The sequence below is a fragment of the Cynocephalus volans genome, chromosome 12, assembly GCF_027409185.1.
Source record: "Cynocephalus volans isolate mCynVol1 chromosome 12, mCynVol1.pri, whole genome shotgun sequence".
NCBI lineage: Eukaryota > Metazoa > Chordata > Mammalia > Dermoptera > Cynocephalidae > Cynocephalus > Cynocephalus volans.
Genome location: NC_084471.1, coordinates 20,430,272 through 20,446,262, shown reverse-complemented (window position 1 = coordinate 20,446,262; position 15,991 = coordinate 20,430,272). Strand labels below are relative to the sequence as shown.

General features: G+C 40.5%; 2 protein-coding genes across 3 annotated transcripts in view; both read right to left on the bottom strand.

Moving 5' to 3' along the window:
- NT5DC3 (5'-nucleotidase domain containing 3) overlaps positions 1-12,574 on the bottom strand; it is a 60,439-nt gene extending 47,865 nt beyond the window's left edge. The window contains exon 1 of one of the 2 annotated variants that reach the window (XM_063074688.1): positions 12,280-12,574. In XM_063074688.1, the coding sequence (XP_062930758.1) occupies positions 12,280-12,490 (211 nt within the window). In that variant the 5' untranslated portion in view covers positions 12,491-12,574. The remainder of the gene's footprint in view (positions 1-12,279) is intronic. The other variant, XM_063074689.1, reaches the window with a different exon arrangement.
- Positions 12,575-14,288: 1,714 nt separating this feature from the next.
- The window catches only part of LOC134391541 (putative tetratricopeptide repeat protein 41), a 56,328-nt gene continuing 54,625 nt past the window's right edge, over positions 14,289-15,991 (bottom strand). Inside the window, exons 14-15 of the mRNA XM_063115519.1 lie at positions 15,053-15,182; positions 14,289-14,961 (exon numbers count right to left, since the gene is read on the bottom strand). Coding sequence (XP_062971589.1) covers positions 14,289-14,961; positions 15,053-15,182 — 803 coding nt within the window. The remainder of the gene's footprint in view (positions 14,962-15,052; positions 15,183-15,991) is intronic.

Here is a 15,991-nt window from a genome sequence, read left to right as displayed (position 1 = left end):
CATTTTTCTTTATTTAATTTAGTTATGATTTTTCCTTTTGGTATATGCCCAGAACTCCACCTGTTTTCCTAAAAAAAAATTTTAAAAAGATCAGAAGTGCCTGAAGAAGAAATGGAAGAGGGATAAATGGAGAAGGAAACAACTTTTTTCCCTAGAGACTTTGAGAGGTTACAAAACAGGGGGAAAGTCTCTAAGCTTTCTATGAATCTTCCCAGCGCCCAATGCATCAACAAATTATTCTAGTGGCTAATAATTATTATGCCCATTTTGCAGAGGAGGAAAAAGAAGATGAGATGACATTAACATTAACAGCTCAGGGTTCACATTTCTTTGTAATATATTTCTGTCTTCTTAAATCAACAAAAGTTAGAGCAGAATTAAAATATTTGTTTTTCCCTACTTTGACCAAATATCAACTTCTGTTTATATTTCATAATATTCATATACTTCATAAATATTTTATGAATTATTTCATAATTAACTTAGCTTCAAGTTCTCTTTGAAAAGTTGACATGTAGATTGAAAAGAGCAAGGTTTCAAAATTTCTTTTACAAGTATACATGTAGACTGAAAACATATGAAATAAGTACAGGTACTACTTGTTTCAAAGTAGAATCAGTATTTACTCTCCTCCACTACAAGTGAACTCAAGGTCCTATATCCAAATTTTAAACCTTTAAACTTTGTATCTGTAATTGCCAGTGAAAATGACAAGATAGCCCTACTTTAGGTGATCTTTCTTAGCAACCTTCACCATGTTCAACTTCCTTCTGTCAAGCCAGGCTTGGGCACAGGCAGGACAGTCAGTTCTGTTGTTAATGGCTGTCTGAAAATGTGAATTTTTCTAACTGATATGTTAGGGAACAATTTGACCATAATGCAAATTTCACACTTGTTTAATGTTTTGGTATGTTATGCTTAGTGCCAACAAATGTGATATGATATCGTACTGTCTACTGTTAATATCCTTTCTGCTAATTGGTTCCAATAAGAGAAAAAGAGTTGACTAGAAAGTGAGGCTTCGAAAGCCAAGGGTAAGATACAGACAATTCATAAGAATGAGCTACTATCAGACCTCAGAGATTTGAATACAACTATTTTGGGCCAGAAACTGTTTTCTTTAGAATCTCCAGTTTCTCCAATAACCATCTGATTATAAATCATTTCCACTTCTTCAATAGTCCAATAGTAAATGCTAAGATCAAACAGACTGCCCAAGGTACGCTTTTCATAATCATGCGAACACCTATGGGGTTACCTGCCCAGCGCACCCCACCCTTATATAAGAAATGACCCTTCTGCACCTCTAAGCACACAAATTCCAGGTTCTTCTGAGAACCTGCCCTGTCCCACCAGCCGCAGATGTTGGTCCAGGTGAGAACACCTGAGTCACGCTGGGCCACCCCTATGGCCCCTGTACTAGCCCTCAAGCCAGGCCAAACCACAGCCCTTCTCTTATTTCTGTGCTTTATAGAGGTACAAATAATATATAATAAATTGCACATAAATATGCAGTTTGATGAGATTTGACATATGTGAAACCATCGTCACAATAAAGATAATGAGCATATCTAAATTCCACAATAAAGACAACAAGCATATCTAACATCTCCAAACATTTCCTCACACCACTTTAAATTCCACCGCTGCCCATCCCCAGGCCACTACTGATCATCTTTTGGTCAGATTCATTTGTGTTTTCTAGAATTTTATATAAATGGGATAATACAGTATGTAGTATTATTGTTAACTGATTTTCCCTCCTACTAAACTCACAGGAATTTTTTCAATAAGCACTTACCACACTTACTATGTGCCAAACACTGTACAGGCACTGTACAGGGATTATAAATAAATAATAAAGCACAGGCTCTGTAATAAGCAACATCACAGACACTGGGGAAACCGACAAATGTCACACTGACAGGAAGAGACAAGAGGACCTTAACAAAGAGCTGGGCATGCCCCCAGAGGAAGAGGCAACTCAAAAATCATCATTATTGCATCTATTAATCTAAAAAGAAACTTTCATTTTCCTATTAGTTTACATATTTCACATTATCTCCAAGAAAAAGCAATCCATGACAAATAGAATTACTCATATGAATAATTAATAATGCACATGACATTTGTACTACTCCCACCAAAAGTTAAAATTATACCTCTTATTACCCTGTAATATTTGTAATTCTGACTACCCCATAGAAATCCATCGCATTTCCTAAAGTTCGAAAAATAAAACTATATGCAACTACATTTGAAATAAAATTAAATATGATGGTTTAATGACAACCTAATCATAAGATAATTAAAAAAATAAAAAACTTACTTGCTCAAAAGAAAAGTACATTTAGCATCAAGGGAAAAACTTAGAAAACTGAGCCATATCAAAAAAAATCCCCAAACATAAATTAAAATTATGTTCATGTTCATATATCAATATCTTATAAATTCATTTAGCACAAAACAGTACTTAAAAACTCTAGTAAATGAAAAGGATGAGAGATATATTCAAAGTTAAGGACCAACCCATTAAAGCACAAAAATTTCCTATAAAACCCAGCCTGGTCAATCAGCTAGCCTCTCTTTCTCCCTGCACTATTTTCACTGTAACATGCAGTATATATGTGCATGTTATTTGCAGTATTTGCTAAATAATAAAATACTATCGTTTTCTTCTGAGCACTTGCTAATGTATGACAAGCACATAAAGAAGCACTGGGGGAATGCTGCTCTTCTTAAACTGGCTAAACACATTTTCTTAACATTTGGGAAATCATAAAGAAGTTTTCAAAAATCTTTTTATTTTCTATTATCCTTTCTCTAAATATATCTTGTCAATATAGGAAGGACAAAGTCAGGATTTAGCTGGCCACAAACTTAACAAGAATCAACCCAGCACTGAACTCTTAAGGTGTCCTAACAGAAGTACAATGCTCACTGTGGAAGACACCACCCCTTCCGTCCACTTTGGCCTGGTCAGACCACACATGGATTCCCGTGGTCAGGACCAAATGGTTCACCTTCAAAGGGCTATGAGCAAACTAAAGGGAATGCAAAGATGAGCTTCCAAAACAACGAAGTCACAGGGGAGTCACAGTGATGATGCATGACCACCATCTTCATATTTAAGAAGCTATCATATGGAAGGGGAATTAGAATTATTCTCTGTGACTCAGCCATCCAAAATAAAACTGGCAGTCTTGTGATCACATGGCAAACTCAAGCAGGTGCCAGATGGCCATTAACAAGACCTATGGAGAAAGGGATCCCTTCTTCCAGCAGAGGACTGGTATGCCCTCCAGAGGCCCTGCCACTTGCCAAGTCTAAAGTTCTCTCCTGTTTTAGGAATTTCCTTCCTAGCTGAAAATGTGAAAATTATGTGGCATGTTTTTCCTTTAAGCCCTTCTGCTACTTTCTCCTGTGGCCACAGGATCATCGACATCACACGCCTAGACAAAAGACGACTTGTAAAGAAAGTATCATGCTGTTTTTAAGACATAAAGAAAGGTACAGAGATAACCCAAATAACAGCCACATCCTCACCATCCAGCTGGAAACAAAACCCCTTAAATTGTCACCTGCATTCTCCTCCGCCCCACACATAACCACTACCATGATTTTGGTGTTCATCCCCCGCCTGCATTTCTTTAAACTTTTACCACATACATGTGTATCCCCACAAGTAGCACATGTCTGCAACCTGCTTTTTTTTCACTCAACATTATTCTTATGAGAGTCATCCATGTTGGTATATATGTGTAGTTCTAGTTCAGGAGTCAACGTATGTTTTCTACAAAGGGACAGTTAGTAAATATTTCAGGTTTGGGGGGTCATACAGACTCTGCTACAACTACTCAACTCTACCCAACAAAAGGAGGCCCTCCTGAAAAGGAAACAAGCGTGTGTGGCTGTGTTCCAACAAAGCTTAAGATACAAAAACAGACATCAGATTAGAACTGGCCCACGAACTGCAGTCCACAACCCGTCCTGTAGTTAACAGTATTTCCTTTTAATAGCATTTCGGCATTAGTCCCATATTAGTAACTTGCTGATTTTCTTCAGTTAGCATTTACCCAAGATATCTTTCCCATTCTATTCTATTTCAACCTTTCTACATGCTTGTTTCGGGGTGTGTCTCTTATAAACAGTATCCAGCTGGACTTTGTTTCTTATATCTGATCTCACACTCTGTTTTTTAATCTGAATTTATCATGATTACTGATATATGTGGTAGTATTTCCATCATCATATTTTATGCTATTTCCTGCTTTTTCTTTCCTTTTCCCTTCTTTCCTGCCTTCTTTCAGATTGTTTTCTACATTGTCAATATCTGTTTAGATTTATTTACATACCTACCAACTTTCTCTGTTCTCCATTTTCTCTTGCATCTTAAACCTTCCTTTGGGGATCTTTTTTTTTTTTCCCTGATACATATACATCCTTCAGACGTTCCTTTAGAGAGTTCTTTTGGTGGTAAACTCTTGGTTTTTATCTAAAAATGTCTTTTATCTAAAAATGTCTTTACGACATTCTTTAATTACGATTTAGGGCCGGCCGGTGGTTCACTTGGGAGACTGCGGTGCTGATAACACCAACGCCACGGGTTCGGATCCCTATATAGGGATGGCCGGTTAGCTCACTGGCTGAGCGTGGTGCAGACCACACCAAGTCAAGGGTTGAGATCCCCTTACCTTTTTAAATATATATATATATATGATTTAGCTGGGTGTACAATTCTAAATTGACATTTTTCTCTCAGCACTTTGAGGTGATTCTACTATCTTCAAGACACTGTTCAAAAAAAAAAAGTTCAAAAGACATTGTTGACTGTTCAAAAGTCTGCTATCAGTCTCCCATTCCTTTGTAGTAGTAATAATAGTATTAGTAATAGCAGTCGACATTTACGTGGGTTTTACTATATGCCAAGCACTATTTTAAGAACTCCACATACATTAACTTGTTTAAACTGAATAATCCTATGAGATAAGTATTATTATCCCCATTCTACATATGAGAAAACTGAGGCACATAGAAGTCATTTGCCCAAGGTCACACAGCTTATAAGTGCTGAAATTAGGATGTGAACCCAGATACGCTTGCCCCATAGTCTGTACTCTTAACTACTATGCCTTTGGATCTGTCTTTTTGGCTCTTTTCTTCATCTTTTGTATATATTACTTATTAATCCTGCTTGGAATCTGTCGTACTTCCTAAAATCTGAGGATTCTTTCATTAGCTCTAGAAAATTCTCAGCAATTATTCCTTTGATTATTGCCTCTTCCCCCATTTCCTTTTCTCTCTCTCCTGCTGGAATTCCAGTTAGACATACATTAGAGACCTCATTCCATCGCTGAGTCAACTGCTTTCATAATATTCATCTCTTTGATGGTATCAGATTCTGGGCAATTTTCTCAGATTTAACTTCCAGCTCATTAATGCTTTCTCCACTTCTGTCTAATCTGCAAGTTAAGATCAACTACATTCTATACTGATAAAATATATCATTCCACTAAATATTTTAAGGATTAAAATTTTAATTTCTAGAATTTCTATTTGGTTCTTTTTAAAATCTACCTGATCTTTTCAGTAGTTTTGTAATCCTAGCTCATGTTTTCAATTTCATCTTTTATTTCTCCAAAAGTTTTAAACATTATCAGGTACCGCTTCATATAGTCTTTACCTAATAATGCCAATATCTGAAGTCCTGCTCATACTAATTCCACTGTTTGCTGATTCCACTGGTTCTCACTTATGCTGGTTTATTTGCATATTTTTAAATTTGGGATTGTGAGCTCCTATCTGGTTAATATAATCTTGAAAATCCTGGGAGGCCTGATTTTAAGGTCTATTCATCCAGGAAGAGTTTGCATTTACTTTACCGGAAGTCCCAGCTCACTATCACTCATTTTTAGTTAATTTCTCAGCTTGGGATCACCAGATCATACAAGCAGAATAAATTCAAACCAAACCCATACGAGGACTAGCCTGCGATTACAAGGTAATAGGAGACTTCCACAAACTTCCTCCACACACAGAAAAAAAATCTAGAGCAAAGGCCAAGACAGAGGTTCCCCTATTGTCTCCCTGCACAGATAGAAGCACTCTGTGGCCTCCAGAATTACAGGAGAGTCTCAGACAATGTACGTGGTTGTGTCCAAGGCTGTCTTCTCTCCCAGCAGACATAACCAAGAAAGCCCAACAAATGCTCCCAGGACAGTAGCACCTTCGGGGCTGCTCACCATTCTGGTTTCAGGTCCCTCTTCAGTATCAGTCTTTGGAAATTCTCCAGTTCCTCAGAGTTCAGTTATGAATTCAAAAGAAAGTCTTGTATTCTTTTTCCAGCATGTGGGTTTTCTATACAAAAAAAGTTTTTAGACTATTTTTTTAGTCTGCTAGATTGCTGGAAGCCAAAGTCCAAAAGGGGAACTTGTGAAAGATAGAGAATACCTGTTTCCAAATGCCTTTAAAAGTTCGATAAAGGGTTGATTTTCAGACCTACCTTGTAAAAACACAGATTCCTGGGCCCTACCTCCATATCTTATAGTCAGAACTTTCTAGGTGAGGGCCAACAAGCTCCCCAGGTGATTCTGATATGCCACCAAGTTTGAGACCTACTAAAATTTTTTTTTTTTAATTCTACTTGCCTTCAAAGACCAGCAATGAAATTATCATTTGATCTCCTTTTTACATTTTTTATCTCCTTTCACTTCCTCTTCATGCTACCTAGGATTTACATTCCAGTGAAAAGTGAAAATGAATTCTAGATTTCAACTGGTGGATCACCCAGCTACCTCCCTAACAGTTACAGAAAACCTTAACACTCAGCAGCAAAAGTCAGCCAAAAACACATCATTATTCCAGGAAGGCTTCTTGATCTTCAGTGCAAATTTTAATCTAGAAAACAGTCCCCATGCTAAGCTCTGCCTCCACAGGCATTCCACCACATCTCAGTCCTTCACACTTTCTTAAAGGATAACAGAAGGACTCACTGAGCCCTGGGTCACCAGAAGAGACCAAGATGCTCCAGGAACTCCTGGAAATTATATATGAAATAGTTTGTGTGTGTGCAAGTGTTTTGCATAATAGTGCAAAATATTTCTGTTTTTCTAAAAACAAAATACACAGCTTTCTCCAGATTCTCAAAGGGTCCCTGGCTCCACTATTCTATATCCCTGTTGCATAGGAAAAGCACATTTCTAGTTCTACAGTTAAGCATCTTTCAGTATTATTAACAAACAGGTATTTTTTTTAGACACATTATTAGAGCTTCCCAAGTGTATTCTTTAGAACCTCAAAATAGAGTTATTACCTCAAAAAAGGGGCTCCATGGTCAAATTTATTGGGAAAGCACTAAACCTACATCCTCCCTCTTGGAGATTTATGCATTTTAAAGGCTCTGAATCACTGGTTCTGAAGCTAGCTCCGAAAAGCCCAGCTATAAAGAAGCTTCTTGAACATATATTTTCTACATATCTTTTTTTTTTTTTTTTGGCGGCTGCCCAGTACAAGGACCCGAACCCATGACCTTGCTGTTACTAGCACCACGCTCTCCCAAGTGAACTAACAGCCCAGCCCTATTCTCTACATTTCTTTAGCTACATCTCTCAGAAGACTATGGAATACAATCTGAGAAATATTAGTCTAATTTGAAAATAATCTCAAGAGTATCTCTTTAACCCACTGCAGTTCTTTGAGGAACTCACATTTATTTTTATTATTATTTATTATATTATATATCATATATAACATTATTGTGATCCTTGTATCTTATGCTTATTTTATATATACAAAGCTTACATCGTTGTGCTATACACGGTCCTCACTAAATACATAATTTTTGACTATTAAATGCTCTCAACCCAGAACTTCAAATACCCTATAAAAGCCTCTAACACTTCACACTAATCACCATACTTCTTTCTGCAACTTTATATGTGAGGGTACTTCAAAAAGTTCATGGAAAGATTTGTATTATCTTTTAATTCGATTTTTCCACGAATTTTTGAAGTACCTTTGTACTCTACAGTCCCAGCCAAGTAGCCAAACATTCTAAATAGACAAGGCTCTGAGACTACTTCCAAAGAAAAAAATATATACACTAGACTCAAATATAAAGCTGGAGCAAGCCCTCTTGGAGGAGTAGGAACGCTCCCATTCTGTACATAACAGGACAGGCTAATTATCTGATAAACACACACGCAAGACCAGGGATTAAGTTCAAAGAAGACATACACAATGTACAGCACAACAGAAAACAGACCACACACAAATATATCAGCCCTTTAAATTATAATCACCACAATGATTTCTTAGAATTAATCATTTTAGGACAGGGTTTCTCAACCTTGGTACTATTGACATTTGGGGCCAGATAAGTCTTTGTTATGGGATATCATCCTGTGCAGTGTAGGATGTTTAGCAGCATCTGTGGCCACTACGCACTAGAGGCCAGCAGCATCCCCTCACCCCCAGCTGTGACAAACTAAAAGGACTGCATGCCTCCAGACACTGCCGAACATCCGTGGGAGGCAAAACTGCCCGCATCAATTCCTGTTGAAAACCATTATTCTACGGGAATATTGCAACACCTAATATTTTTGCTAGAGATTAGAAACCAATATTTCTTTTCCTAAAAATACAAAGCACCTTTTCTTTGATATACGTTTGATACAGGATGGATAAACATTACACTTCCAGAAGTCTCAAGTTAAAAAAAAAAAAAGGAAGAAATTCCAAATGAGAGACACTCTGCAAATTACATGACCAGTACGACTCAAAACTGTCAAGTTCACCAAAAACAGGGAAAAGTCTGAGAAACTGTTATATTCTAAAGGAAACATGATACATGACAACTAAATGTACTGTGCTATCCTGGAGGGCTTCCTGGAAAAGAAAAGGACTTTAAGTTTAAAAAAAAGAAAAAAAAAAAAAACCTAAGAAAATCTGGGTACACTGGATAATGTATCAATATTGGTTCACTAATTGTAACAAATATAACCATGGTAATGTGAGACATTAATAAGAGGGGAAACAGGTATAGTGTTTACAGAAACAATGCAATTTTTCTGTAAATCTAAAACTGATCTAAAAAAATTAAGTTTTTTTCTTTTTTAATTTAATTAAAATTAAGAGAAGGATGGAAGAGAAAGAGAAAAAAAGAATAAAAAGCATCTCTTCCCTACGCAAGCTTCATTCTGGGAGCCCTTCAAAGGGAAGAGACCTTGAACAGATTTTTTGAATTATGAAAAGAGATCAAATGGTCAGAAAGAAAGTGAAAAAATTCCTTTGTCCTCCTGCAATTGGGGAAAAAAAGGATCTATATGTTTTTATATGAACATCAGTATTTTTTCTGACCTCTCCTTTCTACAAGACACAGCTCAAGTGTCAGCCTCTGCCAAGGATTTCCTGCGTCCCTGAGCAGTTATCTGCTCTGCTGTTGGAGCCCCTGGGGCCGGTTTATCTCCCCCAAGCTGGACTGTCACCTGACTCCCCATCCATGCAACACTGGTCTACTGCTCGGCACAGGCTCAGCCTCTGTGGGCCCCTCCCTCTCAGACTCATCCGTCAGTGAATCAACAGACTTTAAACTCACTGCTGAGTGCCCAGTGAATGCTTCTTGAATGAACTCAAGTTGGGCACGTATGCTCGTACATTCTTTAGCTAAAGTGGGATAAGAATGGGGCGGCCCCAGACAGGACAAAGAAGGAAAAGTCTGATTAAGTCCCCACATTTTCAGGGGTGATAGGAACCACATGCGTATGCGCTGAAGGCATGAAGAAGGGATGAGGTACACCGAATACTTGTAACACATAAAGAGACTTAGGCATTATTTAGCATAGTGGCCTCCTTTTATAGAGAAACCAAAGCCAGGAGGAATTAGGTAACTTTTTCAGGGCCGCACAGCTAGTCACGGCACTGCCTGAAACAGAAAGAGACCTAGACCTTAAAGCTAAATAACCCACCTCCCCTTCTTACTAAATGTGTGTCTAAGACTAAGAGTTATTTAATAACTGATAATAATAGCTATTATCAACTGAGCATCTGGTGGATGCCAAACTGAGACAAAAACCCCCACATTAGCCCTGTATTTCAATTGGAAAGTAACTCAAGCTGTCACACTCCAAAGTCAACGTTGGACTGTCAAACACACCAAAATCCACACTCTGGTCCAATGCTGATCTTTAGTACCCAATGCTTCAGCTGTTTCATGCGCTAGGCACTGTTCTAAACACCTTTCATGGATAGACATACATTCCCCAGCAAAACCCTACTACCAGCATCCCCATTTTACAGATGAAGAAACTGAAGCTTTAGGACCTCCCCAATTCTCACAAGCAACAAGCAGCAAACCTTATTCATAAAATCACAATGGCAAAAATGTTGCCTGCACTTTCTTATAAAACTAAACACACAATTACCATTCAACCCAGCAATTGCTCTCTATGGCATTTAGAGAAATTAACGTGTACATTCACACAAAAACCTGTACACAAATGTTTATAGCAGCTTTATTTGTAAGAGCCAGGGATTGGGAGCAAGGACAAGTGAACAATGGTTAAACTGTGAGACCTACATGCCATGGACAACTACTCAGCAATAAAAAGGAAAGCACTATTGACACAATACATGCAACAACTTACATAAAACTCCGGGGAATTAAACTCGATGAAAAAAGCCAATCCCAAAAGGTTATATACTGTATGATTCCATCTACATAACACTTTGAAGTGACAAAATTTTAGAAACAGAGAACAGATAAGGCTGCAGGGACTGGGGACAAGGAAGAGCACCAGGAGGAAGATGGGTGTGGTTATAAAGACAATATGAGGGACCCTTGTGATGAACTGTTCTGTGCCTTGACTGTGGTGGTGGATACACGAACTTACATGTGATAAAACTGTACAGAACTACATATGTGCGCACAATTACAACTAGGGGACTCTGGTCTGTGAACTGTATCAATATATACTTGTTATGATGCTGTATTACTGTTTTGCAAAATGTTACCATTGGGGGAAACTGGAGAAAGGATATGCCAGATCTCCCTATATTAATTCTCAGAACTGCATGTAAATTTACAATTACATCAATAAAGATGTCAATTTTTTAAAAATATTGTCTGCCCAAAAACTGGGCTAGATTATCTCTATTTCTTTCATCCCTAAGATCTGCAGTTCCCAACGTCTCCACAGCCGGTCATCTTTCCACCATACTGCACAACAGCTTCAAAAGCTACAGCAAAATTAAACTCTTGGCAGAGGTAAACTAAGAAAATAAGCCACCGTTTCATAGAATTCTGCATTGCTAGCCACTTTGAGCTCCCTCTGAAAATTACTCCAATTGGGTTTTATTTCATTAAACTGACTTCTCACCAAATACTCTCGCCCTATCTCCATGTGGCACATCCACCAAATACACACACACACACACACATGCACATTTATATATACATATATACATAAATTTCTATTCTGAAGCTTCCCTGAAAGTAGCAGTGCTAGTGGATTATCACTGGCCCTTTACACCAGCTCCCAAATGGTCAGCTGCTCCTGGAAAGCAGTGCCAGAAACAGGCCAGTGTGTTAGTGGCTGAGACATACCCTAGGTCAAGGTGTGACCTTGGCTAGGTCCCTTAAACATGAGTCTCCTCTTTCCCATCTATATAATGGGAATGTGACACCTCCTTTGAAGGCTATCGGAAGAATTCAGACGGGCCATCAATGTACCTGTATTTTCCAGTTTTCACTAGTTCCCCTTTCCGTCTATCCCCTAGAAAGAACAGAGCCAGGCTCATTTTATGTTCACCTGGCCACGATGCATTCATTAACTCTTTTTTAATCCCCTCCTAGCTGAGGTTAGCAGATAACCCAGAACACTCCCAACCTGGGCTCCTATTTCAAACACAGCACATCCTGTCTTTCCCCACCAAAAAGGAGAACACAGCCTCCGACCACCGCCCCAGGGCCCCGCGGCGCCCGCCTGACTGCGGCTGCTACTATTATCACTAATGGTTGATGACAATACCCAACGGTGCGTTAGGTGACTGTCCCCCAAGCGACACTGCGGAAATCCCAGGGCAGCCCAAAGAGCTTCAGAGGCAGATTTCCGGCTAACAACCCCAAGAATGTGCAAAAAAGCTTTCCCGACCGGAGAAAGGCAAGAGTTGTGAAGTTTGTGGAGTCGCCCGGCAGAGGCGACGCTGACCGCGGGCTGGGTGTGGGGGACCGAGGGCGGCGACCGGAGAGCAGGGGAGGGCTCGGGGCGCCGCGGCGCTTACCCTCGGTGCTGCTCTTCGCCTGGCGGTAGCGTCCCCACAGGTAGTGCTTCAGGTCCGGGCCGGTCCCGGGGGCCGTGCTCAGGGGCCGAGCGGGGCCCGCGCGCGGCCACCCCCGGGCCGCAGTCCCGCAGCCTCCCCGCAGGGCCGCCGCCGCCACCACTCTTGCGCCGGCCCCGCGGGCCACCACCGCCACCGCTGCCGCCGTGCTCATGCTGCCGCCGCCGCACCGGTCGTGGGGCCGAGTGGCCCTGGCTGTGCCCGAGCTCAGCCCAGAAGCCGGCGGCACCCTGCGTGGGAGCACGTGGCGACGAGGCCCGGCCCTGCGGCCGCCGCGGGGCGGGGTCTGGGGCGGGGACCGGGCGGGGGCGGTGTCACGGGCGGGGCGGTGCCGCGGCCGGGGGAGGGGGCTGTGCGGTCACTTCCTGACCTGCGGGGCGCCCGGGCGGCAGGGCGGAGGCCACACGGAACCGGGAGACTAGACGCGACCCAAGCGCCGTCCGACGAGCTCCGCTGCACGGAAAGTGTCCAGCGCGTCCCCCGGCTGCTCTGGCCCCAGATACGGAAGATGACCTCTCTCCGCATTAATGACCTCTGTAGTTTGGACCTTCCCTGGGTCGTGGGGGCCGGTCTGAGAGGTCCCCCGATCCCCAGCATGGATCCATCCAGGTCCGCCGTGGGGGTGGCTGAGCCGAGGCCCCAGTGCCTAGGCTGATTGGCTGCAGGATCCCAGCCCCTTAAATCTCCCGATGACTTTGAAGGTAACCCCCGTTGCACAGCCTGGAAGGCCAGTGCCCCATCCTAGATTGCCGCCTTACGAGAGAGGTCCTTGGGACTCGGTCCCCGGGCTCCTGCCCACGCTCACAGGCTCGGTGCACAGGTCTCCTCTCAAACCTGCTAGGCTGCACCTGTCCTATGCCTTTGGTTCACCTAATGCCAAATGAAGAGTAACCTCCCCACCAGGCAGCACCTCTGTGTAGACTGAGTCAGGCTCAACTCCTTCAGGAAACACCGATGCAGCCCACCCAGAATCCGTTTGAGAGTCACTTCACTGCAAGGACTTCCCGAGCTACCCTGTGGTTACCGTGCAGACGGGTGCAGGGTGGAGTAAGGGAAACACATCCCCACGCTGGCATTCTGCCGGGGAGACCATACTGCCATATGTGACATAGCTAGGGCACAATTAGAGACAAATAACATGAGGCATTTGGGCATGCTTAAGTGGTGGAGGAGCAGGAGATGTTTCATGGAAAAAGGTGGCATTAGACTGTGGCAGATAATAACAACTACCATTTTTTGAAGACTTGCTATGTGCATTACTTCATGCAGTCCTCTCAGTAATCCTGAAAAGTAGGTGCCATAATTTCTCCCATTTTACAGATAATGAAACTGAGGCTATGAGAGGTGAAATAACTTTAATTTCACACAGATGAGCCCGTTCTTCCATTTGGTTTCCTAAATGTTAGGATTTCAGTGGGTGATAGGGAAGAAGAGAGCCAATGAGTAATCCTTAACAGTTAATGGTTAATGTTTTAAAAATCACTGATAAAATGAGGCAATACAACGTTGAAAACAGATACAATATCAAATCCATAGGCTCTGGTACTTTAGACTTACTTTATGGTTTTAGTCCATTCCAGTTTGTATTCTTAGTTATTCATGTTTCATAAAAATGTTTGGTGATATCAATTGTAAATTTTGTTTACATGGAAAATTAGTTAAGTTCAAAATAGATAAGCTATAACAATGTAAAAATAACACAATTAGAACTCTGATAACATTGCTTCTCTGTATTATTACAGAACACTGTGAGATCAGCATTGCTCTACCCATCATAGAAATGAGAATCACTTAAAACTGTTCTTTTTAGAGAAAATCAGTTACAGTAAAGGGCTAAGAAAAGCAAGTCTCCAGACCTTGATTTATCACTTCTAAGTGTTTTAGAAGGAAGTATCCAAAGAGTTGTAAATAAAGACAAGTGGAAAAAACTTACACAGAACCCATGATAATTTTTAATCCTTATTAGTATCATTTGAGGTCTTCAACAATTTTGTTTCAATATGAGATCTTCTCTGCAAAAAACACTTCTGAGGAGTTGAACTGTAATGTGGGCTATGAAAAAGCCACTTTTCTGAGATGAGTTCAGCCATGGATTCCCAAGGTTTATTTGTGTTAAGAGGCCCTAGCAGGGGATGGCGGTAAATTGTGGTTTTGTCTTCTCCACTCTCACTTGGAGCTGACAAAATCCTTTGCCTTGAAACCTTTACTAAACCATTCATTTTACCCAGAGAAAAAATGTTAGAGGAATAGTCTTTCTTTTTCGTTGACGCTTCCTTTCCTGGGCCATTCCGTATGTCAACATTATTTTGTGTCTTCCGTTGAATCTTTTCCTCACCACAAATGCAAGTAATGGGTCTCAAGATCTTTTTCCTTTTTCCAGAAGCACATTTTGATTTATCTGAAATTGTATGAGGTGCCACCTCCATGCTTTTAGCCCTCTGTAACTTAGCTGTATTCATGCACATTGCAGAGCTCACTGTATTAGAGCTCTGAGCGCTGTGGTAGTGCAGTTTTAGCAAGTATTCCCACAATGAGGAGCCACTCTTACAACCCTCGGGATATTGCCGGCTCATGCCCTGAGGCCAACATCTCCTGCCCCGGATCCGCTCGATTTCCCTCAGAAGGCTACAAAAGATCAAAAGTTGTCAAGAGTTCATATATATAATATGAATAACCAGAAGCATATTTCTTTTTTAGACATGAAACAGAAACTCACTGCAGGATTCCGTGGACTGACGAATGAGAAGATCCCAGGTAGGTCGCTCGTCTATCAAGTGATCTATACAAATAGCCTACTGCCTCCATCATGACGTGATGAGAAGAGTCACTTGTCAATAATTGACCTGCTGGGTATTTGAAAATAAGAATATCGGAATTTTTAAACATTACTCTTGGCTTCACACATTTTAAAAAGGATTTAAAAAAATTTACAAAAGGTGGTATTGGATCATTATGCCAAAAACATTTAACCTGAGTCTAATCATAAAGAAACAATCATACAGATACAAAGCAAAGGACCTTGGAGCAGGGAGGGGTGGGTGGAACCTGACTTAACTCTTCAAAATTGTCAACGTTGTGAAAGACAAAACAAGTCTACTTAAACGTTCTAGACTGGAAGACACAACCAAATGCAATGCAAGACCCTCAGTAGGACTCTGGATCAAAAAGTAGAGAGATATAAAGTACATTTATTAGGATACTTGAGGAAATTTGAATATGGACTGTACATTAGATAATAGTCTTATGTGATAGTTAAATTTCCTGGGTTTGATTATTGCATTGTGGTTATGTAGGGGAATGTGCTTGTACTCAGAAGACACATGTTAAACTATTTAGAAATAAAAGTGTCATGTTTGCAACTAAATTTCCAATGGTTCAGAAAAATATGTATGTATGAGTCTGTGTGTGTATGAAAAAGAGAATGCAAATATGGCAAAATATTAACAACTAGTGAATATAGGTTAAGGTTATACAGTTGTTCCCTATACTATCCTTGAAAGTTCTCTGTAGGTTTGAAATTTTTCAAAATAAAAAAAATCGAAAAAAATGTTAACCAGTTACCACTATCAATATTTCCTTCTCTAAAATTTTTTTAAAGTAAAAAAAAAAAAGAGGACTAGCCCACATTAGCTCACTTGGTTAGAGCATGGTGTTG